Source organism: Netta rufina, assembly GCF_964035555.1.
Source record: "Netta rufina genome assembly, chromosome: 8".
Classification (NCBI taxonomy): domain Eukaryota; kingdom Metazoa; phylum Chordata; class Aves; order Anseriformes; family Anatidae; genus Netta; species Netta rufina.
This window is the reverse complement of record NC_140131.1, coordinates 26,950,849-26,976,170: the sequence shown is the minus strand read 5'-3', so window position 1 is coordinate 26,976,170 and position 25,322 is coordinate 26,950,849. Positions and strand designations below refer to the sequence as shown.

The window sequence follows — 25,322 nt, the reverse complement described above, 5'->3', positions numbered from 1 at the left end:
AGAGATGCATGAGAAAGAGGCTTCTCTCACTTCCCATATAAGACCCACAAGCCCTCCTAACATGCTCCTGAAACCTTCCCACTGCCACACACGCAGGCAGGCAGCCCCAGCCAGCAGCCAGAGGCACCCCGAGTGGGAGGCAAAGCCCCCACGAGCTGTGGCAGGGCTAGCCCACCCCAATCTACCACCACAGGCACCCAGCCTGGCTTGTGCAGCACCCTGTGCTTCATGGTACAGCTATCCATCTGCCCCATAATTAGGGAACAACCCATTTCTCTGGGCTGCCCCTCTCCTTTACAGAGTCCCCCATGGAGCCCCAGTGCCTGACTTGCTTCCCTTTCAAGTGGAAAGAGAAAATTACTCATTTGCACCTTCTCTCCTTATATACCAGCCCTGAGGGATGATTTCGATGCACTGGAAGGCTGCACACAGAGCAAGAACTGTTTTGAGGGCTGAGAAACACTGAGGGTGGGTTTTCCCACCCCTCTGATCATTCCTGGCTTGCCCATACAAACTGCTTACCCCCATGCATGGCTCCTGCCCTAACACAGCCCCAGATGTGCCAGCAAAGCAATGGGAAGAGAGAAGCAATGCCAGTGCCTGCACACAGAAAAGGAGGCTGGGAGGAACTGGAAGGGACTGTTTGGACTTTGCTGGTTTAGCTATCTGATAGGGAAAGAGGTAAAACACCCTCCTCGGTGGCTCCTGCCAGTTATTCACCATCTACCAAATTCCACAGCCCCAAACGAAAGCTGAGTTAGAAATCCACTGCCCCACTTCATTTGGTTACATCCCGGCAAGGCAAAAAACGCAAAACTCCTAATCTGGTCAAGCGACTGCAAGGGTACAGCTGCGCCCATAGCAGCTCTCGCTGTGCACATCACGCCAGCACCCACCGAAGCCACCTGCAGCCAGAGGCTGGGCACCGGGCGCGGCCGGCAGCGAGCCCGAGTCCCAGACGGGACGCACAGCCCGGGGCAGCCCCGCGGGGAGCTCCGCGCTCACTTGAACGAGAGCCGGGGCGGGGGGAGCCGCGCGGAGCGGGCGCGGCACGGGCACAGGGCAGAGTTTCCCCCGGAGCCCGGCGGGTCGCGTGCGAGGCGGGCGGCCGGAGCATCGCCTCACCTCGCGGCACCCCGTGGCGGAGCAGCGGCGCTCCCCGGCCGCCCCCAGCCCCGCCGCCGAGCCCGAGAGCCCCCCGGCCGCCGTGCCCGGGGGCGGGGAGCTCGGCGGGCGGGGGGGCGGCGCGGCGGCGGCGCTAGGGCGGCGCGGCGGCGGGCCCGGAGGAGGGGAGGGAAGGCTGGCGCCGCCGCCCCGCTCGCCGCCAGTCGCGGGGAGGTCGCCCCGAAGTGAGGAGCCGCCGCCGCCGCCGCCGCCCCAACTTCGGCCGCAGCGCTCCCGGCTCGGCTCGCCCCGAGGCCGCCCCGCCGGGGGCCGCCCCCGCCCGGAGCGGCGGGGCCGGGCGGGGAGCCCCGCTGGGGAGCGCCTCGGCGATGAGCTGCCCGCCGGAGGACAGCGGCCGCCCGGCAGCGCCCGGCAGCGCCCGCCGCCCAGCGCCAAACTTTGCGGCCGCCCGGCGCCCCGGGCCAACTTCGGCGGAGGGAGGCAGGGAAGGAGGCGCCCCCCGGCTCCCCGATGACGCCCCGGCGCGTCCCGGCGCCGCCCCGCGGTGAGGCGAGGGCGACCCGCGCGGTGAGTACGGCCCCGGGGGGAAGGGGGGGCACCGGTGTTGGGGTGCGCGGCCGGGGTCCCCCCTTTAAATCCGCCGGGGTCCCCCCCGAGCCCCCCGGGGTCCCCCCGGAGCGGATGGGTGCGGGACCGGCGCCCCCTGCCGGCCGCGGAGCGCCGGGCTCGGGAGGGGCGAGGCAGCGGGGAGGGACGCGGAGGGGCCGGGGGGTGCCCGGCCGCCGCCCCCCGGCGAGCACTCGGCTGGCTTCTGGGGGAGGAGAAGACCCAAAGTCGGCTTGGAAGGAGGGTGGGGAGAGTAACCCCGATGGAGCGGACGGGGCGCTGGTGCTCAACCTGGAAACGGGTCCCTGGCGTCGGAAACTGCAAGTGATTTTTCCCAGCGCTCACCCCCCAAAAAAATTATCTAAAGGGACACCTAATGACGGTGAGCCGCGCAGATGAGCTAGATCTGATAAAGCAGGCGCTTTTGTACCCGCAAAGTTGGTCCGTGTGCTTTTCTGGCCTCTACCGAATGTACTTTTATTGTTCTGCGATCAACTTTTCGATATTCTGGATTTGATGTGCTAGGAGCCAGCCTCGCTTCTGCAGAGATGTTAGCAGAGACAGTGAGTGAAACAAACGGCGAAGATGCTTTTAAAGAGGGAATAAATCACTGCCTTGCCTAAGGACAATGCGGCTCGGGATGAGCAGCTGGGGCCTAGGCAGCCAATCAAAAGGAGGAAAACCCCAGCAGAACTTTCCCGGGTTTGCTTTTGGTGGGTTTAGATGCTTTTTGTTGTTTTTTTTTGTTTTGTTTTGTTTTGTTTTTTTCTGGATTTGCAACAAAAAATAAAGGTTGATTTCAGGCGTGTTTTTGGAGCTTTAAAGGACGTTTACCAGAGAGCTTCCAGCAATTAGCAGCATTTTTCCAATAGACCCATGGACTGCCGTCAGCCCTCAGCCCCGTGACGCTGATAAGAAGCGGCACCAACTTTCTAGCTACGTATGTAAAATCTGGCAATAGTACAGAACAAATCCAGGATCTGTTAAACTTCTGCTTTCATTCCATTTTGACAGTAAGAATTTCATCAGGCTTTAGAAAGTCAGCAGCTCCGAGCCTGCCTTGGAGGTTTGGTAGCCCCATACCCCCAGGTTCTGCTTTCTGAAGAGCACATAATGTTACCTGACCAGGGGAAAATAACAAGCAAAAAAGCCCCAGCCACCCCAAATGCTGACTTAAAATCAGAGAGGAAAAACTTGCACAACAGATTGAGTCTAGGTACAGAGATATTTAAGGCAATAAACCACAATTATAAAGATTCTAGAGGAAAACCTTAACGCAGCTACACACGAAGGCTTTAAAATTTAAATAGCTCAAGTGCCTTGGCTCCATATGCTGACTGCCGATGATACCCTGCAAGTAATGGCAGCGGTGGTGTGAGGTGTCACTCAGCAAAGAATGATGTGGGAAAACCCAAAATAATTTAAGTGCAGAGCCGAATCCCAGCTTTATGGTAGCAGAACTCTATATCTTATTTTCCTCAGCCAATAGTTATTGACATTTTAAATTTCTCTTGAGACAAAGAAATCTTTTTCTGCTAGATAGTTGAATAAGCCCGATAAAAATAGAAGATAAACTTTGTTTGGAGCAGTGTTTGAGTCCACAGGCACTACAGCAATTGTTTGGAATATACTTGGATCTGAGTGTGATGGGAAGGGTGCATTAAATTGTTAAATATAGGTTCCAATTTTGTTTGCATAGATAACTAGTTCTGCATGAGATGGGATGCGATTGTTACTATTTTTCAGATTGGAGCAGTGTGTGTACTGGGCTCTCAAATTTTCTAGGTGTAGCAAGGTAAAAATGTTTGGTTTTGATTAAATGTTGTGACATGTGGGAATGAGGGTTAGTTCTGTTTTGTAATACCTATTATTTCATCAATTATAATTAATAATTGGCGTGGACATAAAGGATCTTTTTACCTGGGCGTGATTAGATTCACCCCTCTGCTGAAGCTGGGATACAAACTTCTCACAGGGATACAAACTGTTAGGGGTGCAAACTTTTTTCTTTTGGAAAAAAGCGCTCTGCAGGCCCCCACGCAGTCAGCTGACAGCCCCCATTCCATGCATCCGTTAGGGATTTTAACCCATTCTCCTCACGCTGGCGTAAATCATAGTAACTGAGTCGGGCTCTTGTTCTTACTCCTGTGTTGTGGAGGCGTATGTTTTATCAAATACCTGGACTGTAGGAGAAGCGATTGCTTGTTATTTTGTTGCATTCTTCACATACCTGCTGTATGTCAGAATCGAAGGCCAGGAACCACCCTGTAACACTGTGCAGCAACTTTTCAGCAGGGACCTGATGCAGGAGAGGGACTGCAGAGCTTCCAGCTGACGCCTTTTGTGCCGAGGGAATTATCTGGGGATGGGGGCTGGATTTTCTCTGTGCTGGAAGGAGGCAGAGGGGGTGTGTTTGCTAACAACCCCTGACAAGAGCTGAAGTTCTTCACCAGCAGTAATTCTGCCGAGATGCCTTTTAGCTGGTTTGTGGAGAAGGGGGGATCTGCTCAGCCTGCAAAATGGAAATGCTGCGTGAGGTCTGACCGGCAGCCTCACCCACAGGGGAGGAGGGTGCATGTGCACCTTTACAGCCAGTTTTAGTCTGGGGGTCAGCTGTTTGCCTTCCTTAAACGTGTGATGCAGCCGAACTGTAACATGCTCATTGTAGCCTAAATGTCCTCCACTTTGCACAGAGAGGTGCTTTGGGGGAAGGCAAGGACAGCAGAGATGGTGTTCATCTCCCAGGTGCCCGGGGAATGCCTCCTGTTTTTCAGGTTGCAGAGGATATGGCATGTGAAAATCCAAGGCCCCCCAGTGCTCGGCAGTTCACACCGCTGTTGCCCCACAAGGCAGGGTGTGCCTTGAAGGTTTTTGGTGTGGTAGCTGTCCTCCAGCAGTGTGCTGCCACCTTGCCCTCAGTCCGTAGCTGTGTCACTCCCTCCGTCAGCCCCGTGGGCCCTGCGCCCCCAGAGCCTGGGACCAGAGGGCAGACAGGGAACCGGAGGTGCAGAGGGTAGGTGGGGGTGTCACTTACTGGTTATTCCTGATTTGTTGATTGCTTCTTGTAAGGTCAAATGTGCAGGTGCTAACTGAGGGGGTAAAAGCCACTGCTTTGTTACCCACAGCAAGAGGCTTAGTGCTATGGGGCGCGCACAGCTAGAAACTTCAGAAATGTTATTCTAAGTGTTTTTTGCAAAATAATGCATGTATTTTTAGAATTAGAGCACTGAAATGTGGAATGCATATAGCAAGTGACTCTGCAGGAATAAATATAAGCAAGACAAATTGTATGGCTCTGTTAGAAAAACCCCAATAGCGCTTAGCATATGATCCTTAATGTGCTTTGGTCAATATCTTTCTCTGTATCAATGGAAGCTCATTAAAAGAAGATATTGCAGACTAACTGAGCCATGCCGTATTAGTTCTTGCCAAAGCTTGACATTTTTAATACATTAATAATATGTCTGTAATGTAATGGAAAACTATTAATCAGAACTGGTTATATGCCAGAATTTTAAGCTATAATTGGCTGCTTCTTGTCAGGGATGTCTGTCGTACAGTTCTACATCTGCCTAATACTCAGATGTCTTGCACTCCTCTGCACTTTTTCCTTGTCAGTGCACTAAATTCGATCGATGTTATAGTCTATAATTCTGTGTAACGACCATCATTATGACTCTGGCTTACTTTAATGAGAATTCGTTATATGGGAAGTGTTTTAGCACAGTGTGTTAAGGTAGCGGCTTGCTTCCTATTATTTCAGTCCTATCCAGTCCTGTTTATTTGTAGATCTGCATCTCAGCAGTTATTAAAAGGTTATTGGAAACTGAAGAGCTAGCAAGGAAAATATTAAAGAAAACAAATCTATTTTTCCTGAATATAGAAGCTTGTAGGCTAAGGATAATTAAACCTTGTAACTTTTTATTTCTACATAGAAACATGATGTTCACTGACTGTTCATTCCAGCTATGACCAAGCATTCTCTAATACAGACTGTGTTCTGATTTCTGACAATAAATTTCAAATAATTTGCAGGTTTAGAGCCAGGTCAAGGGACTCTCTCTCTCTTTTGTTTTTTTTTATTTCATTTTAAGCAGGGAATATTTTTCCCTTCTGTATAATGACTGTGCTAGGCTATGTGACTTTTTATTTTTTTTCCCTGCAAAATACATTAGAAAGGACTAGAGGAGACAAGTATGAGGGTGTCTTTAGAAGGACGTGGAAAAACTTCTCTGAATTATTAAAATCTAAGATAGTAAGTAAATATTGCCACTGAAATCAAACAAAAAATAATGTAAGGCTGCTTATAAAGCTATGGTACTACTCAATGTGATTCTTAAGAAGATCTAATTTTAATTCAGTCTTAGATATTTTTTCTTTTATGTCAAATTCATATTTGAGGCTTAAATATATTTGATCTAATTGAGAATTGTTATTGCATGAAATTTCAGATATTCTCTGCATATTCTGATAAAATATACCAGAGTTGTATGGTAACATTTGATAAAACGAATATAATGGAAAATTGCATTTACGTCCATACGGCAATTATTGTAAATTACTTTGCTATGGAAACACAATTCAACCATCTGTTGGCATTTCATAGTGTCTGCAGTTTAGCTCAGTTTAAGATGAAGCATTATTTAAATATAGGGATGCCGCTTGTGAATAGCTTTGAAGATAAGTTTTGAAAATGTGTATTACCAAAGCGACGTACGCAGGAGCTCAGCAAGTCATATGACACTTGCTGTGGTTTGGGGTAGAGGAGGGTTCATGGCACGCAATTTAAGCCTCAGAACAAGCAAAGTGGGTGACAGAACGGGATGACTTACGGTTGTTCGTTGATGTCTGCCTGAAGGGTTTACTTAGATTTTAGCAGCATCCAGATGAAAAGAGTGCAGAGGTGCTGTTGTGGCTGTCTGAAATCCTCCTCCTGCAGAGTCCAGTCCTATGGCCACAGAAAGCAGTGCACGAGCTCCTGTCCTCAGCTGGCACAGGCTGCCAACAGGCGCAGGCTGAAAGAGATGAGATGGAGTTTGTAGTCTGGTTTTTGTCTGTCCATGTTTAGGGAGCTTACCCCATCTTTGCAGTTTCCCCCGCACACTGTTTGTATTTTTACCAAATGCATATGTTGTCATTGTAATAACATCCTGGGATTTTCTGTGTGTAATAAAATGATTGACGTGACATAAACTGAGGGAATTTCTAGTTACTTTTTGAAAGGGGGAAAGGGGATATATCTGCTATGAAATAAATACCAAGTACACAGGGACACCCACCCACAAACCTAGGAAAATACAGCATCCATCCTAGAAGGGGAGAGCATCCTTACAGTAAACGACAAATGGACTATTGTCTTTATCAGGAGTTTATCAGCATGATCAGTTAAAGAAGAAAAAAAAAGGAGGAAAGCTCTTCCAGTGCTAATGAGAAGTTTCAAGGAAACAGAAGTGCATTTATACAGTCTTTGTTACTCTTCCAAAAAAGAGTGTAAGAAACATGTAAGGCTTTTGCAGCTCACTGAGGTCCTCTTGCCAAGAGACTTATCACTTGCCAAGAGACCTGGTACTCATCTCTTTGTCACCTCAATAAAAGAGCCTTCCTGCTGTTTCACCAGAGTTTGGTTCCCTGCTCCCCTACCTGCCTGGATAGACGTGCACAATACTCAAGTTCTGTAGTTTGCTCTCTGGTGTTGCAAGGATGAAAATACAGTTTTGGAAGCAGAAACATGTAACTCACCTGGAACGTTACAAATCTGTGTTTGTTAGAGAAGAGTTAAATCCTTCATGTCAAAATACTTTTCACTCTGAATGATTTGGGTGGTTTGTCCAGTGTAGCACAGCACCCACAGTAAAGGTTATCCATATTATACCAATTTGCTTTATATTGCATCAAACCTCCAAAATGTCAACGTGTGATATATTTTGTAATGCATTGATTCTTGGACAATAACTCTAACTTTTATTGTTTCTAAAAGGGTGCTGGTGCCAGAAGAAAAGAATGATTGATGGGAAACAGACACCAGCCTGTAGACACTCATCCTTCTGCTTCAGATACTGATTTATCAGTGCGTCTGGGCATCCCCTGTGAGCTGTGAACACGGAGGATCACTCAGGGTTATCGACAGTGTAGCTGAAGACCCGCAACTTCACAAATTATTATCTGCTATTGGACATCTTTTACAAGAAGCCCTGACAGATAAGTTATAAGACAAAGGACAAGCTCTACGTTGCTGTGAAAGGCTGTCACTGGGGTCTGTGTGGCTTCTACCAAAGTCTTCAACTTAGTAAAGCAAACACTGTATCCTAATGCTTCACGTTTGAGTTGGAACCTATTTTATAAAATACATACAAGTATATGTATATATATGTATAACCTATATAGACTGCACGTACGCCAGTACTGAGCATCCTTACAAAGGTGACATACAAGGATTTAGAAATGTATTTGTCAAGATTCCTGTCACTTCACGCCCTCTGGGTTACCGTATCTTCCGTGATGCAGCATTATCCTTCCGTGTGGGGACATTATGATGTGTGTAAGACTCAGATTTACACAGAAGAAGGAAAAGTATGGGATTACATGGCCTGCCAGCCAGAAGCCAGAGACATGATCAAATACGTAAGAGTGACTCTGGATCCCCCAGATATAACGTGTGGAGATCCTCCTGAGACTTTCTGTGCAATGGTAAGGCAAGCTTTTAATTTTCATAACTAGCGGATATATACTTGTACTAGATGGCAGCAAAATGGAAGTCCTGTAGCACACATGCAAATATCCTGGAAAATCTGCCTCGTGTTCTGAATGCGAGAGGGTTGTGCTAAACAGACGCCAAGCAGTACATTAAGCTGGGCAATGTGATGTTCTTATTATTGGGGCCTAGCTTGACTTGGTCTCAATTCGGTGTGTCTTTAGGTCAACTTTTAATGACTTAAAAGAAAGCAGCATAAAACTCATAGTCCGTTAACCCCTAAGCAGGGCACATTTGCCTGGATCACAAAAGTATTCAGAGAATTGCTTCTAATACAGTCACCTGAAAGCATCGTAGCATTGTATAATTCAGCATCATTTCTCATGGTTTGCTCAAGCTGCAGAAGCTCAAAAGTGGTGGTGGGAGCTGTGCTGCTGGAGCTTTTTGGGCAAGCCTGCACTGACACAGACAACATTATTGGAGCCCGGGTATCCCAGGCAGCACGTATGCACATTTGTGTGCACGGGAAGCGTAAGAAAGCTCTTCATATAGGGACTGGCTCTACAAACAGTTGAGAGCTTTTTTTTCTTTAACTGAGACTGCAGGCATTCAGGTCAACTAAGAAAGACTAAAGTCAAGTTCCTTAATTTGGATGCTCCTAAAATTAGAAAACAATTTTGGAAATGCTGGGCTTGGTAAATAATTGTACAGGTATGAGAAATGAGGCAGGCAGCATATATCAGCCTTTTACAGCTGTGCCGCTCCTGAGTATTTGATAGATTGTGCTCTAAGAGGTCAGTGAGATTGGAGGAAATTTTCAACTTGCAGATAACTTTTTTCTTCTCACAAATACTTGGTATTTTACAGAAATAAATATTTTACAGAAATAAATAAGTGGAAGATATGGTATTCCTTTACTACAGAATGGGAGTTTGAGGCACAAAACATATATATTAATAAAGCACTGGAAATTTACATCACGTTACCCAGATGATTTAGGTTTGAAAAAAACATGAGTTCTGGTAGGTGAGGGAACAGTCTACAAGACATTTGTTTGCCTGTGTACAAATCATCATCGCTGTGTGACAGAATCCCCACAGGAAGGAAATTTGCTTTTAAACGCCTTATGGTATCATTTGCAACCACTACTGTTCTGTAAGGAGTTCAGGTCCAACCACACATACATTTAAGGCATTATGTGCATGCATGCAGCTGCTTCCCACGTACATTATGGTAATAGCCACGTGATAAATTGCGGAGCTACGTGAATAAATTACATTCACTGTGATCCTTTGACTGCACCACTTGCTCTCTGCCCACTAATCCATCTCTGCTGACATGACTTTGACACTCTAAACCTCCAAGCAGCTTCAAGCAGCCCCTGTTTAAAAACAAATGTAACGCGCCTTGTGTAATATGGTTGTTTACTTTTTTCTTTATCATTATGTGTATTTTCTCCCTCAAAATTGTAATGGATAGGATTGAGCCCTCAATCAGTGATGTTTAAACTTGCTCTTCTAATGCAGTACGCTGCCCAAGAAAACCTGTTTCTTCCTTTCAGTGCAGATAAACATTGCAGCAGTTCCCATATTAAGCAATTTTTTAAATTTCTGAATGCCATGGTTATCACTCCACTCTTTAGATAGAACAATGATGATAAAAAAATGACATTTTGATTAAATCTAAGTATTAAAATGGTGTCAGAACTCCCCCTGTAAATATTTGACCCAGCAAGGTCTTTGCTGCAGTGATGGGGTTTGAAAGTTTGCTTAGGAATCACCTGAGGTCACAGACGTAACTCACTTGCAGCATAAGCACTTAAGATGCAGAAGGCCACCAGAATCCTAACAAGAGGAATGGAAGAAGAGGAAGAACTGGAGAGCAGGAGGAGATGCAGAAATGGAGCAAGAGAGCACAATGAAAAAGTGTATTTAGTGATATGAGTTTATGGACTACATGACAGACAGTTGTATTTGCTTTCAGCATAGATTTATATTGTACATATGCTCTGTATTCACATGTGCATGGTTAATGACATGACTTACTTGAAACATGAGGAAAATTACAGGAATAGTTGGTGTTCCTGAGGTATTCCACAGCAGCAAAGCACTCCCTTCCCTAAAAAACGCTTCATGTCCACCTGCACTATATCTAATTAGACGTCATTCAAAAGGAGGTTTTACATATTTGTAGGGTTGAGCCTTTGGCATTTGCCAATGAGCCAATCTTCTATTTTAGTGTTCATTTTTAGGTTAGGAAAATAGCACTGTCATAGTAGGTGGGCAGTGGAAGAGAGTGCGTTCCAGTTAGGCATGTTCTTGTACTTAAAACAATTCCTGAATTTGAAATGGCAGATATAAGCATTTCTTTTCAGCATAGCAAAGTGATGAACAGACTTATAAAAATGTTTGGTTTTGTTACTGTGAATATTATATTGTAGCGTACCAAAGCTACGTAGCAGTTTTTTGTTATTCAAATCAGGTTAATGCTCAACTGCCTTCTCTTAATTCCTTGGAGATCAGGGTCCTTTCAGATACTCTAAGAAAAGTAACAGTACCAAAAAGCTAAGTCTCCTTCTGCAAGAGGAGGAAGAGATTGCATCAATCTTCTGGTTTGTCTCCATATTCATTCTCCAGTCAGCTTTAGTTTTCACCACAAACTATACTGGCAAATTATATGGACTGAGGTACTATCTACCTGTTGAGTCTATGTCAGTTATAAGCATGGCACAGATAAGACCACTAAACCACAACCAGACTGAGGAATTTCACTCGGTTTCTGTTGGGAGATTGCAGTAAAATCTAGGGAGTCAGTGAGAGCAACATAAGAGTATACGGTAACATGCAATGTAATCATGCACTAAAATGCATGCAATCCTGCAGTAAAGAACTGACTTCGTCTCTGTATCTGCAGAAGACATGAAAAGTAAGGGCTCTAGATTCCAGCAGGATAGGCTAGGTACTGGGAAAACCTGGTAGTGGTCAGACTGGGCAGTACTGGAGTGCGCTGCCCCAGCAGAGCCCACCTACCTCTGGGTAGGGGCCTCACAGCACATCTTTAAGGGCTGGTTTAGCAGAGGGCTGGCAGCAGTGAGCAAGGCATTAAGCATGGAAAAGAGGCAGTTGATGGTAAAGTTTGGTTCCTACCTATTTCTGCATACTCCCCATGGAATTAAGTGGTTTTATGAGTCCATTATGATTTTTTATTCAGTGAGCTTGCTTAGTTGATAAACCAAATAACAAGGTTCTGCACATGCAGATTTGTTACAAAATGCAAATGCACTCCTCCAGTCAGCAGCTAATCCAGCATGCGGCAGCTCACCATTCTTAAGTACCTTTGGGCCATCCCTCCAGGACAGCATCTGTAGGTATTCTGGGGAGCAGACAGCAGGAAAACTATCCTACAAATGCTTTCATGCAATCTGTTCTGAGAATAACATTATAGTTTCTGGTGACATTCAGTATTGACAACTCATGAGATTATTCTGAAACCTCAAACCCCTGGAGTCCTATGATTATAAGAGATTCACCACTTTCATTTAAAACACCATCTTCATTTTCTTAGTCCTCCTGGTTGCAAAGAAAAGTTTGAAAATGAAACTGAGAAGCTCAAAAAGCAAAAGCCAAACAAATAGCCCACCAAATTATTATTTGTTTTAAAGCTCATCATTTTTAAAGTCGCTCAGGATTTTTAGGACTTGGGAAAGGATTTTGCTTGAAAGGAGAGAAGCATGAAAAAAATTATAAACAAATAAATGTCATAGAGCAGTTAGTGCTCACAGTCTCTGGCCATGGAGTTGTGTGTGTAAGGAACATGTGACAGCATCCTTCCCTAACAGGCAACTCCTTCCTCTGCAGAAGGCTTTGACTGGTAGCTTCTGTCTTCCCTGTACATTTTAAAGCAATCTTTAGCCTCTTACGTGGGAGGCATGCATGGTGGCAGATGATGCACGTTTATTTTCAGTGGCCTTCCTGCAAGGAAATTTGACTGTCCTTGTCAGTCACAGTACTGGATGGTCATTGTGTTAGAGACAGTGTGGCCATCCTGCCTTTCTATAATTCATGAACTTTGAGCACTTGGCATTGGTAACAGTGTGTCTGGCACAGTACACTTGTGCGTAGTTGGCCTGGGGGAAGAGAAAGCTAGAAAGGGGAAAGAGGAGAGAAAAGAGCTACCTCACATTTTCAGAATTCACTTTGCAAAGATACCATAAGCAAAATATTAAGTATGTTAAGGTGCTAGTTATTGTGGCACTGCAGCATTTCAGTTTACAAAACATATCTGCTTTAAATTCCCAGGAATAAATAACAGCTGGTGAAATCTTTTACCTCCTTAATTGTAAGCACTTGTTAAAATTTCACAAAAAAATCTGTACACTTACAAAAAGAAGCAAAAAGTTTGTCAGCTGTACCCCTGTGTGACTGCCAGGAGCCAGCTACAGAGATGAGCAGCACAATCAGAAGCAGGAGTGAGAACAAGCGTCCCTTCCTATGGCAAGCTCCTACATTCTGGCCACACACCTTGCATGGCTTTTGCAGGTGCCTTGTCCCCAGGGTCACAAGGCGCGGCAGGAGCTGTAGCACAGCTCTCCAAGCTGCCAGCACTCAGCAGCTGTCTGATGCCTCTTGCAAGGGCTGACTCCTTCGCTAAAATCTAGCCTTTGTCACCGGTTTTGCATTCAAACGTTTGCCAGTCTTAGCAATGTAAATTCTTCACAAACCTAACCAGGAGACTCCTAGTGGCTCTCACCGTAATTTGCAGACTTATTGTGAACCTGCACTTACAGCTGAAATGGCAACATAAAAATATACTTTTCTGCTTATGTTTAGATCACATCTAGCTATCATAACACAATCCAGCATTCCAGTAGCTAAAAAAATGATGAAATTATCTGCAATTAATCTGTTGCCTGCAGCTAACTTTCTTCGTAGGTTAAACAGAATCTTGAAAAGAAGCCTACAGACGGAAGTCACATGTGTTTGTACAATTTATAGAGCAGAAATGCTGATGACAGTAGAAATTTGAGCCCTTGAGTGCTACTCTGTATTTCATCGCCAATCAAAACTAAATTAAGAAACAAAGATTATTAAAAAGTCTTCTGTGAATGTAATTCTGGCATAATATTATGAGGTGGACATTAAATTATTCCCTCTGAGACTTTGAGCGTCATTAATATAGCATTTCTTTAATTACAAGTAGGCTTATATTTCTTAAAAAAAAATAAAAAATACTCTTGCATAGTTAGTGATACCATTATAACGTTTACTGAAATAATTAAATGAACAGATACTCTTCTGAGCAACATACAAATCAAAATGTGAAATAAAAATGTATTTTTGGAAGCATTTTGGCATGCATATAGTCTTGGGTAAGACATTTTTAGAATAACATTAAGCAATACTGTTAAGGGATGCCAATAAGAAAAAAAGCCTTTTATTTGCTGAATATGGACAAGGAATCTTTCATTTTAGGTCCATCTGTGCAATCTTATGAGGTAGCGTGGGGGAGAATGGAAACACGGAGTTAAAGATGAGGCTATTATTACTGTCTTTTTTAATGTGAGTTTTCGTAAGTGTATATTTAAAAATATGTACAGCCCTGAAAGTTATTACAGACCTGCATCCATCTATTTTGGACTTTTTTACAAATACATTTAATTAACAGAAATGTAACTTTGTTGTTGGGAAGACCCTCATCTTTCAGGGAGCAGAATTTTTCTGTCATTTTTTCTCAAGTTATTATTGCATTTAATTTCTGGTATAACAAGATGTATATTTGGAGCTAAAGGCTCTTTTGCTCCTTCTCCTCTGCTGAACCACTCTGACATTGCTATTCCCATCAAAGGACCACCTTAGTCCTTGTATTGAAATTTTAGACCAATGCATCTGGAAGGAATGAGAAGAAAGCAAGAAGAAAGCACCCTGCCCTCTGCTCCTTCTCTCTGTCCTGGGTTCCCTCCTGCTGGCCAGCACATAGAAATTACAACATACCTGTGCCTTCTGTGACACCGTGTCTGCAGAAACTTCAAAGGCATTTTGTTCCTCAAGCCTCTTAGGAAAGGATTTCTTGGTTTCCTAAATGATGGAAAAATAAATAAATATGCTTAATCACGGCAGAAATATAAAAAAATGGCTAGCTAAGACATGTTTTCTTTCAACTGGAACCAATCTAAAAATTAATAATTTATCATAAATCAAAACTAAAGATTGCCAGGAAAAAAAATACATTGCAGTTTATTCATTATTACACATCAAGATCCCCCAGTCAAGTATTAACAAAATTCTGTCCAGTTTCCTCAGTTACACTTTGAAAATGGAAATGTTTTCAAACCTTAAGTAAAGGAAAAGCATGCCCACAAAGTACTTAAGGTCTTAAAAATATCTGGGGGTAAAACAGGGTCCCTAAACAAAGCCAGGGCATTCTGTTAATTTTCAGTTACTAAGATTTAAGGTATATATCACTACAATACATAAGTGCTTCATTTTAACAATATGTATGTTTTATATATGCACTTCATAGAAACTGTTTCATTGCTGCTTTTAACACTGTCCTTACTCCATTCGGTGGATTCTTTCGTTTTTATTTGTTTTCCTGAAGCTAGCTGAAAAAATTAGACATTTGTAGCTAACTCAGTGATCAATAAATTATTATCGTAATAATACCTGATCTTAGAAAGCAAGGGATTATAATGTGTCAAGTAAAATTTCAGCAGTAATAGTGATTATTTTAGTGCTTCTGTCACCTGGTAACAGCTGTGCAACATGCATATTTGAAAGAAACAGCTGCTAAGACATAGCTTCTATTGGCTAGTTACTGAGGGCCGTGGTACAACCAAACGAGTTGTGTTCCAATTCCAGATATTTTTTACACTATTATTACTTTTTAACTATTCCAAAGAACTTTTTGTCTTAAACACTTCACTCCTGTTTGTCCAAAGCTGCAAATAAGCAATTCCTTGAGGGCTGGTGGCTGGAGAAGCCATCACCGCTCCCACTACTCCGCCTGCTCCAGCCTCCAGCTGCATGCACTCTTGCCCGCACCCACATCATCGGGGTGATGTTGGTTCTGGGGATTCCCAAAGGCACTCCCAGAGGGTCTCCTAAATACTTGTGCTGGCATCGCCCCTGCCCCAGGCACCCAAAACACACAGCCTTCATGGCTCCAGCCCTCCTGCTGAGGCAGGTGTCTGGGGGAGCTGCCTGACTGGACCCAGGTGCCCTGTGGTGAACCTGCTTGGTCTTCTTTGGGTACAGAGACAACAACAGCAATTTTATAAAGAAATAAACAGCTTCCACTGTAAAACTGACATCCTGCTATACACAGGAGAATGTGAATGGCTTGCTGTCTTGCGTCTGGATCAGAAATGTCCCCTCAGCAGGCGCCTTTAGTGCCAGCTTCTGCAGTAAAATAATACTACTACTTTCTAAATAAAAGCTTCACTTAGCAATGTGTTGTTACTTGTACCTCTCTCAGTGAGGCAGAGGTGATCTGAAGCCTGCAGCTCCCTTCAGGAGGGCCCGGCGCCCTGCACAGGCCTGCACACCACCTGAGGGTTGGGGGGAGGCTGCGTAGGCACCACATGCATACATACACCCTGCTTGCTGTGTGCTGCAAATGCTGAACTGCCATTTTCTTCAAGGTGCATAAACTCAAGCTGCCTGCCAGCACAGTGATCTTGGCTCTCACACAGGCCTGTGTGAGGAGTTGTGTGGGGAGTGCTGGGGGGCTGTGAGGCCCCACAGGAGCTATGGGAGCACCAGCTCTGAGGGGAGCGCACAGCCAGCGGGGTGGTGTATGTCCTCCTGCTGTGGTAGACAAGTCGCAGAGCACACATTTTGGTTTTACTTGACAGAAGTGAGCACAGCTAGCTTTATGATGTTCACATTTGTCCAATTTATCTGAACAGAAATATTTTTCCTTCTTGTTTTAGTACCTGTATATCTCCAAACCCCAGAGCTTTGCATTCCTTTCTTGCAGGGCTCATGCTTTGTAACTGCTAAGAACCACTGGAAACCACATGCAAATTGCCAAGGCATTTCCATATATTAAATTTTCGTTAGTAAGCATCTTGGTTGAAACAACGCCAAGTGAACTCAGCTGAGAATCCCGCAAAGCCTGAGTAAGGTTGGGACAATCGTCACCATTAGTGTGCGCTCCAGCAGTCCTTCGAGAAGGCATAAGGCAGTAAGTCTTTCTCTAAATAATGATTTTAACTTTAGACTTTTATTACAGAATCACAGAATCGTCTAGGTTGGAAAAGACCTCCAAGATCACCTAGTCCAACCTCTGACCTAACACTAACCAGTCCTCCACTAAACCATATCCCTAAGCTCTACATCTAAATGTCTTTTAAAGACCTCCAGGGATGGTGACTGAACCATTTCCCTGAGCAGCCCACAACAATGGCTAACAACCCTTTCGGTAAAGAAGTTTTTCCTAATATCCAACCTAAAATAATAATAAACATAAACCTATGTTACTTATGAAACAGCTAGTTCTATGTACAGCCAAAGTTGCCCTATGCAAACATGTAAGCACACAGTACTCTGACAGAACATTCCAGAAAACAGGATTCACAGACTCAGACGACAATCAGGCTCTCTTATTCCCTCTACTGTGTACCATGGAGGAAAGAGAGAAATCCAGACAAGCATTAGCAGTCCCTGTTGACAGAATATGAAAATTACTCATCTCCTTGTGCAAGGAAGAAAACTGGTAATTTGTTTTTATCCACAGAGTTTAGAAAGTGCTGTTTTAGTGAGAGCTGCTGAATTTTAGTACAAGTATCTCTAATGTGGTGTTTATTTGTTTTAAACAATACTAATACTGTTTTACCAAAGCTGAAATCTCCAATACAGAAAAGATGCATCCCTATTTAGGAATAACTAGAAACAGGCAAAAGGTCTGTTAAACCAAATATTCCCTGACTTTGCTCAAGGCCTATAAATACTGTTTGGATCTGAAAACTCAGAAATAATCCCAGATACTATTAACATCACTGACTGATGAGGTACAAGTCCCTTTATACGCTGGAATGCTAATCTCACTAGCTGAGAAGTGGGAAGGAGTTCTGTACCCAATTTACTTGTAGAAACAATGGCTATCAATACACGTTTTATATAGGGAGTTTTACATTTTCATAGGTCATTTGCAGTGACATCATCTTGATCTACAAATAAAGGTGCAGCTAGAGACATGAAAATCCTCAGTATAGACAGGCAATGTGCATATGTGATTTCACATAGCTTTGACATTTGCTATATATTTTTCTGTAAAATGGCTTTAGTTATTCTCATCCTTTAGGCAGATTGTTTATGTGGATTCTAGGGATTTAAAAAAAAAATAATGAAAGAAAAGGACCCAAATGGATTTTAATTGTATTTATTACAAGGAAGAAATTTTACCATACCAGAGATATTTTATGTCATGCTTCAGCCCAGAGAGAATTTTTTTATAGCTAAGTAGTTGTAAAACCTTTAAAAGAGGACACTGTTACGATGAGAGGAGCATTTTTTTTTTTACATGTACATACTGTCTTTCCAGCATCCTGGTGCATTTTAGATTTTTATCTGTAAAACTGTCAGGAACCATCATTTTAACTCATCAATTTGATTTTTACCATCTACACCTGCTCATAAGGCTCATTCCTCTAGTGAAAACTAGAAACAGAGCTGCTTGTGGGTGACATTTACAAATGACTGGAGAAAAAAAAAAAAAAGGAATAGCAAACAACAACACAAACATCCTCATCTTTTAAAACAGCAATGTACATAGCTATAGAAAAGAGTACAGACTGCTGTAGTTTTCTGACTGCTAAAACAACTCTTTCTACATGTTCTATTTTCGCCATCTATTTTTATCACAGCCTTCCAGACTTTGACATGCCTCTTGGCTTCCTTGACCATATGGAACTGCCAAACACTATGAATACTGTAGGGATAGCCTGCAGAAATATCCTAGCAAGGTGTCTCGGTCGCAAGAGTTTGCTCTAACTTCCAGAAGCATTAAGTAATAGGTTTATGGGGTTCACACATTGTAGCTTTCCTTGCTCAAATTTTCATATAAATTTATGCCAGCGCTTTACACAAAAAAAAAAAAAAAAAAAAAAAAAAGGTTGAGAACATAAAAGTTTTTTGGTGTCTGAAGCACCATCTGATTTTTAAAAAAGGTATTCTTCCATAACTAAAAAGCAAATTACAGGTGAGTGATGATGTATATGTTAGGAATATATCTTAAGAATCAGTGTTTGATTATTCATAAACAGGACTTAAGATGTGATCTTCCGTTGAAATGGATACACTCTACAAATCAACAGAAGAACTAACACCAACAGCAGTGGACCATGCCCAAATATTGCTTCTTTAGTAGTGTCTTTAAATCCTTCGTACTGGAAACTTTAAAGCTTGGGTAAAACACAAAATTAGCAGTATACCTTTGTATTTGCCTCTTTATTGACAGAAGCAATTTAAATAAAGTTCATTAATTTCACACGTTTTTCAGTTATAAAGACTTCTTCACTTATTATATTAGTTCTTCATTTTGGATTACTTCACTCTTCCAAGTTTCAGTACAAGGCTGATTTGTCTAGTGACAAGACAGGATATGGCTAATGGGATAACTTTTTTTTCCTTGGGTACAGTTTTGGCAATTTGGGGCCATGCAAGAATGCTCAGAAGGCGTATTTTAGGTCTTCTAGCTGTTAAGTGCCTCGTCATACATATCAGTGTTTATTTAAAATTTATTCATTCCATGGCTTATATATAAATAACAAAGGCAGAAGACTATTATTGAATAATCTTCCCATCGTTCTCCATAATCACACTGTTACCAGTTTTAGCACTCAGCAGTAGCAAAGCGTCATTGTTTATGCACTTCAGGTTTCATACGTTTAAAGGCAAGTCTCAGAACAAAAGTTAAACACTTTCTTTGTTAAAAGCAAAAAGCAACTTTTTAAATCAATAACACTTTTTTAAACATTAAGCAGTGGGTAAATGATTGATGTCTGAAAATCTCAGGAATTCTATTTTTTTAAGCCGTCTTCACATTTGTTTCCCTTCCCTGGGGACCAGCCCATCTTTCTGGGCTTGCTGAAATAGCTCTTGAAAACGATGGAGAAAAGTTAGACTGAGGAGAGAAATGGGGAGTTACTACAAAGAACACAATCATCTCCCTTTCTCATGCTAGCGTGGCTGGATCCCTGTATCTTTACACACTATGGGCTCTAGAGCTTAAAACCAAGCCAGATCTGGTGGATTTGTTTTTACTTTGGCTTCTGCTGCCCCTGTTAGGCAATACAGTCTCTTACAGTGGTAAAGATCTGTGCAGAATTCAGTTGTGGGCTTTAAATGAGTACAGGTGACGTCTTTTGAAGTTTTTTTGTTTGTTTGTTTGTTTGTTTTAAGTATTTTTTGAAGTCTTAAGGTTAATGAGTTCAGCAGTAGGATAGAGGAGAAGCATGTGCTGAAATGTGGATTGTTTTATGAAGACTCCCTCACAGTGCTGCTCATCCAAGGCACAGCCTCCACGACTACATACATTGCAAGAGTACAGAAAAAGCAGACACAGCCTGCTTTGAACACAGGCAGTGTTCAAATCTTCTGATCAATAATAATGTGACTAAGAATTTGGAGTAAATGTCATTTCGCTGATTGTATCTTGTCAAATGCCTAGTGCTGGTAAGCGATGGGTTTGGAATGATAAAATTGTGTATAAGATCAGAAACTAAAATCAGCAACAGCAGGGCCCCACTGAATTGAACCTTTGCCTCAAGTTGTTTTTTTTTTTTCTCAGTTCCCATCCTCAAGGTGGTAGTGCCTATGCTAATGCCATTGTCAGTATCTTCTTCCTGTGAGACCAGTTCCTTCCAATACCCCCAAAAGAAAATTTACAGGAGCTGAATAAGGAAAACTAATGTTTTTTCACAATAAAATAAAATAAATAAACATACAGGAATTTAAAAAAATGGCACCACCTTACATGAGGTATCACATAACCAGTCATAGTTGTTTTTTTCTGCTCTCAGCCTCCCCAAGGTCCAAAGCATTAGAAAGTAGAACTTCAGGAGTACAAGGGCAATGCTAAGCAATCCTTTGCTGTCACTGGCTTTACTCTGGGTTAGTAATTGGCTTGCTTGTAATTATGAGCCCTATAAAACCTTGCAGAAAATGCAGAATATGTTTATGTGTTTACAGAGAATAAGTCATAAGTTGGAAGCATCTTTGGAATTCACGAAATATCCCACTGAACCGGTGATCAGCATTTTGCTGGGAAAGGTGCATGAACATTGTACAGCAAAGGACTGCTGCTGGAGAACAGGGCAGTACTGTTCTCCAGCACCAGAAATGGAGCTGGTAATTGCTGTCTGTGAGGTAATGCTGGTCTCTGGCAGATGGGATGCTTGGAGGAATATAGGGAACACACAGAGAGCATCCCAGGAGATATTATAGCCCCTGCGCAACCTGTGCACTTGGAGAGAAGAATGCAACAGTATTGTCTTTGTTAGAAAACATTATCTGGCCCATAAACACATGAAGCAGAGAAATTTAATCAAGCCTACAGTATTTCTGTCTGATAATATTCATGTCTACTTAAGCCTTATACTTCATAGATCTGCACGTGCCAGGTAGTTGGGCTCAGTTCCTGTTGTTCTTAATCATCTATAGTGTTCTAGTCTAAGTTTCTTAATACTTTACATAGAAAAGGGATGTAGAAAGTAAAGATAACAAAATATGGGAAAACACTTTACAAGTAATTTACAGAGCCTTAAGCTAATGAAGAATAAGAGACCTTGCCTGCAATAGCTGTGGCTAGTAGATGTGGCAACATCTTACTCTGCAGTAAGTGAACGTCACAGGTGTTAAGCAATATTTGATTTTTTTTTTTTAGCAGAATGTTTTTATTTTCTCTTGGTTTAAATCAGCTTCCAACTATTTTTTTTAATTTTTTTTTGGTTAATAGGCTGTGTAAAGGTCACAGAACTAATATGGAAAAAAAAAAAAAACTAATCTTAACCTGCAGTTGATTTATGAAATGATACTCAATTCCCTGAGTTTGTGAAAGTAACATGTACCACTAATAATCTCTTGGAATTGATTTAACACCATATTCTACTGGAGTGCTAGGAAGAAGCCAAGGACTAGTAACAATCAGTCATTTGCAGTGACATTTTTATTACTCTTGCAGAAATGCTGTGCTTTAATTGTCTCCCTGCTTCAAATCAACTGCTTAGTTTGCTTTAACACCAGGTTGGGGTTTTTGTTCCTGTCTTCCCCCAAAAAGTTTTCATTGCCCTTGCTACTGGGATCCTATACTCTCTGTGTATTCCTGGCATAACTGCTAACATGAACAGGACCAGCGAGCCTATCCATGTCCCTCTAATTTAAGAGTGAAAATGCTATATTGATTCTGAGTCACATTTTTATGGAGTTCACACTAAATTCTTCATAGACTTGCATCCCAGGCAATTCCCCCTTGATTCACTAGGATTGAACTGAGAAAATCCATCCAAAAAAAATCTTTTTTTTTCCTACTATTATGAAGTTTGCAACAGGCTGTCCAACAGAGAAACGGCTTTGCTTTCAACAATAAAAAAGAAACTGCAAGCTCTTAATTTAGTAGCAATGCTGCTAGCGCTTTAGCATCTCCTTCAGCGTGCCTCCAACTGATGAACTGAAGCACAACTATAAATAGCAATGATGTCTTTGTCAGCTTGTGATAAAAAGGTTTCTTCTTCACGTTTCCTGAAAGGACATATAGTAAAACATCTCTCATCTCATTTTTGCTTCATACATAGATTTATCTGTTTGGTGGGTTACTGAATCAGACCACTGATTTGTTGCCAGCTGGGTCACAAAATAGCTCGGTGAACAGCAGGAGCACGGCCCTGAGATTGTATCATGTATGACTGGCACCCCAAAGCTGAGCTTCACAATTGTGTTAAGTTCCCAGGTTTAAGGTTCAGGACTTTGGGGTGATCTTCTCTTTTGATGCCAGAAAAAAAAAAAAAAAAAAAAAAAAGTGAAAAAAAAGTGATTTTTCAATCATTGCATTCTGGGGAACACACAGCGATTGAAATGACTTTCCACATCTTCACTGTGACACTGCATGTCAGGGTTAGGTGCAGGGGGCAGTGCAGACAGGCACAAGGCACAGCATGCTCCTGCCTACTCTCAGATGGCCACAGTCACAGCCAGAGGGGCCCAGCTCTCAGTCCAGTCCCTTGCTGCCAAACCACAGCCTGCAAATTCACATGCTCTGCACTAAATACATGTCTAAATGACCAGGGCAGCCTCTCCTCGCATTGCAAATCCTTGGGAGTTCCCTTCTGTGGCTGGGCTGCTCCTTCACCACCCTGTATCTGATAACTGGGAAGCTGCCCAGGGAGCAAATGGCCTTGTTAGGCTACCTGCTCTGTATTTTAAGAGAGTTCCTGACAGGAAAGCGTTAAGTTCCACAAGTCCCCACTTTTGGGATCCGATGCAATGACAAAGAGGAGGGACGTGACAGCGGCTGAGGTCTGCCTGCTACGGCATTTTAATGGAACAGATGGAGTCTGTCCTGAATTGTGAATCAGGAGTTCATTCAGGCAAAATAACAATTGGAAAAAAAGAGTTAATTTGCAGGGCTTGCATGCCTTCAGGTTTGTTTGCTGGAGAATATTTTTGGAAGGTAATATCAGATGCTAAGGGAAAGTTACAGCGAGGCTTGTGACTAATGGATAAGATGCACTGTGCTCTGTGATGCTGTTAGAAAAATGCTGATGCAGTTAACTTCGAGAGATAAAATAATAGCAGCAGTGATTTTTTAAAAAAGCAAAAAAGAAAAGATTCCATAAAGTTTTCAGAGATCCTGCCTTGCTATCATTTTGGAAGATGTTTCTAACTAATAGTCACACAAATAATTGCAGATTACAATGTCGTACAACTCCATTAACTAGGTGAAGGAAAAATAGCAATATTTTCATTTTAATGAGATGTCAACTCTTTCCTTCTCTGTACCATGCATCTTAATGTACCTTGCTGTCTGCACTGACTGGGGGCTCCGAGGCTTTGTCATTTCTTGGCAATTCCTTTCTCTAATTTCTTCTGACACATGGTGCTTAAATCCACAAGAAATGTGAGGTGAGGCAGAGAGGATTCCTGCAGACTGCCGCGCCATAAGACGAACACTCATTTGCATTATTCATTAGATAAAGGCACTGATTTGCATCTCATTTTGGTCGTCTCCATTTCCAGGCAGAGGATGTAGAGAATTCTCAGAGTTGCTAATTTTTTATGATATTAATAGCATTCATTTGAGATTAAGTCTCCATTTTCTGCTGCCCTGTATTGTCCCACACTTACCTTAAATACCTACAGAACCGACATTCTTTTGTTCCTTTGGTAGGGAACTGTAGCTATTCACTGCATAGTAAAATGTGCTAGTTTGTTTATCATCACAATTTTATAAGTATTTTTATGAAAGGCATAATTCTTTACTTGGTCACTATTTGTAATTTTATTATGATCCGTATTCTAGTTTTCTAAGGTTATGGTTCAAACAAAAGCTCGTAAAGCAGCTGCAATTATTGTGTACAATCCAACAGCATCTGATTATTACTATTTGGAATTCTTGAGCACTAAGCTTTTAAGAACTGTATCACCTCTTTTAAATAACATGTTAAGACAAAGTTAAGGAATACATGTCGAGTGGCCCCAGATAACTTTCAGTGATGTTTTCATCTTTTCTAAGCTTTATGAACTAGTTTACATCATGCTTAGCATTAATATTTGATGCAGAAATCTATACCACAAGAAGGAGGAGATATCACTCTTCTGTCCACAGTGCATTGTATGTGCGGGGCTTTTGGTTTGGAAATTGTTGGGTTGGTTGGGTCAGTTTTTTAAGGGGGTTGTTGCCTTTTGGCACTATTACACCCTTTTATGCTGTTATTAAACATGCACAAACAATCTAGAATTTCTAACTTCCCCAGAAAGAAGACAAATAGGGATCATTATTTGGTGTATGTGTAATGATAAGCAACTTCTGAAGATGCTTCCGAAATCCAGAGCTACTCCCTTAGCTGTCATTTACTTCCTAGGACAGCAAATGACTGAAATAAATGGGGAGTTATTCAGACTGTCAATGCCCTCGGTTAAGCTTGGCGCTTCGCTAGGCCAGATACTGTACAAAAATAAAGGAAGACATGGTCCCTGCTCTAAATAACTTACAGTATAATTGAAATAAATGTAAGCAGCAATAAAAAAGCAGGGATCATAAGACCGACTTTAGCAAGATGAGGTCTTGAGTTTGTGCGCTTTTCTTTGATTTTATTTACAACGTGGCTGTATGAGTGGCATTCCCTCTGCTTTCTGTGTTGTCTGGCTTCTAGGACGTCACAGAAGACAGATGCATTTGGGGATGGGCTTAGAAGCTGGAAAAAGCTATGGCCCTGGGAAGCAGTTGGTCAAGTCTCTTCACATGTAAGCAGACTTATGGCAAAGCATACAATGCAAATGGCACATAAAGAAGAAGCTGGTTTATATTATGACCCTGACTAATATGCAATTTAATTACAATTGAGTTTGCCACAAGTTAGTGACACGCTTGAATCTCAGCAAATCACCTAGGTAATGCACTGATGGTACTAGCAGCAATTGTAGTGGCAGAAGATGCCATATGGCTCTTTTTCTCTACCCAGGTCAAAATATTGTTGGAAGAGGCTTAAAAACATAGATATAAATGAGGAATTAGCTGATCTGACTTTCATCCAGCCCCCAGCAATCATACACATCCTATGGTCTGTCTACTTCCTGGCGCTGTGGGGTAGCTAGCCAGATTTTTCCAAGACATCCAGAGACTAGAATTGTTGTACTTGAGGACAAACAAAGGCAGCTGGCACTTATTCACACTGCACAGACGC

The 25,322-nt window shown here is 42.5% G+C and overlaps 1 protein-coding gene across 2 annotated transcripts in view; it reads left to right on the top strand.

Moving 5' to 3' along the window:
- Positions 1–8,172: 8,172 nt before the first annotated feature.
- NTNG1 (netrin G1) overlaps positions 8,173–25,322 on the top strand; it is a gene marked incomplete at both ends in the record, with an annotated part of 148,995 nt that continues 131,845 nt past the window's right edge. For both annotated transcript variants that reach the window (XM_084290749.1, XM_084290748.1), the window contains one exon: positions 8,173–8,418. In XM_084290749.1, the coding sequence (XP_084146875.1) occupies positions 8,173–8,418 (246 nt within the window). The remainder of the gene's footprint in view (positions 8,419–25,322) is intronic.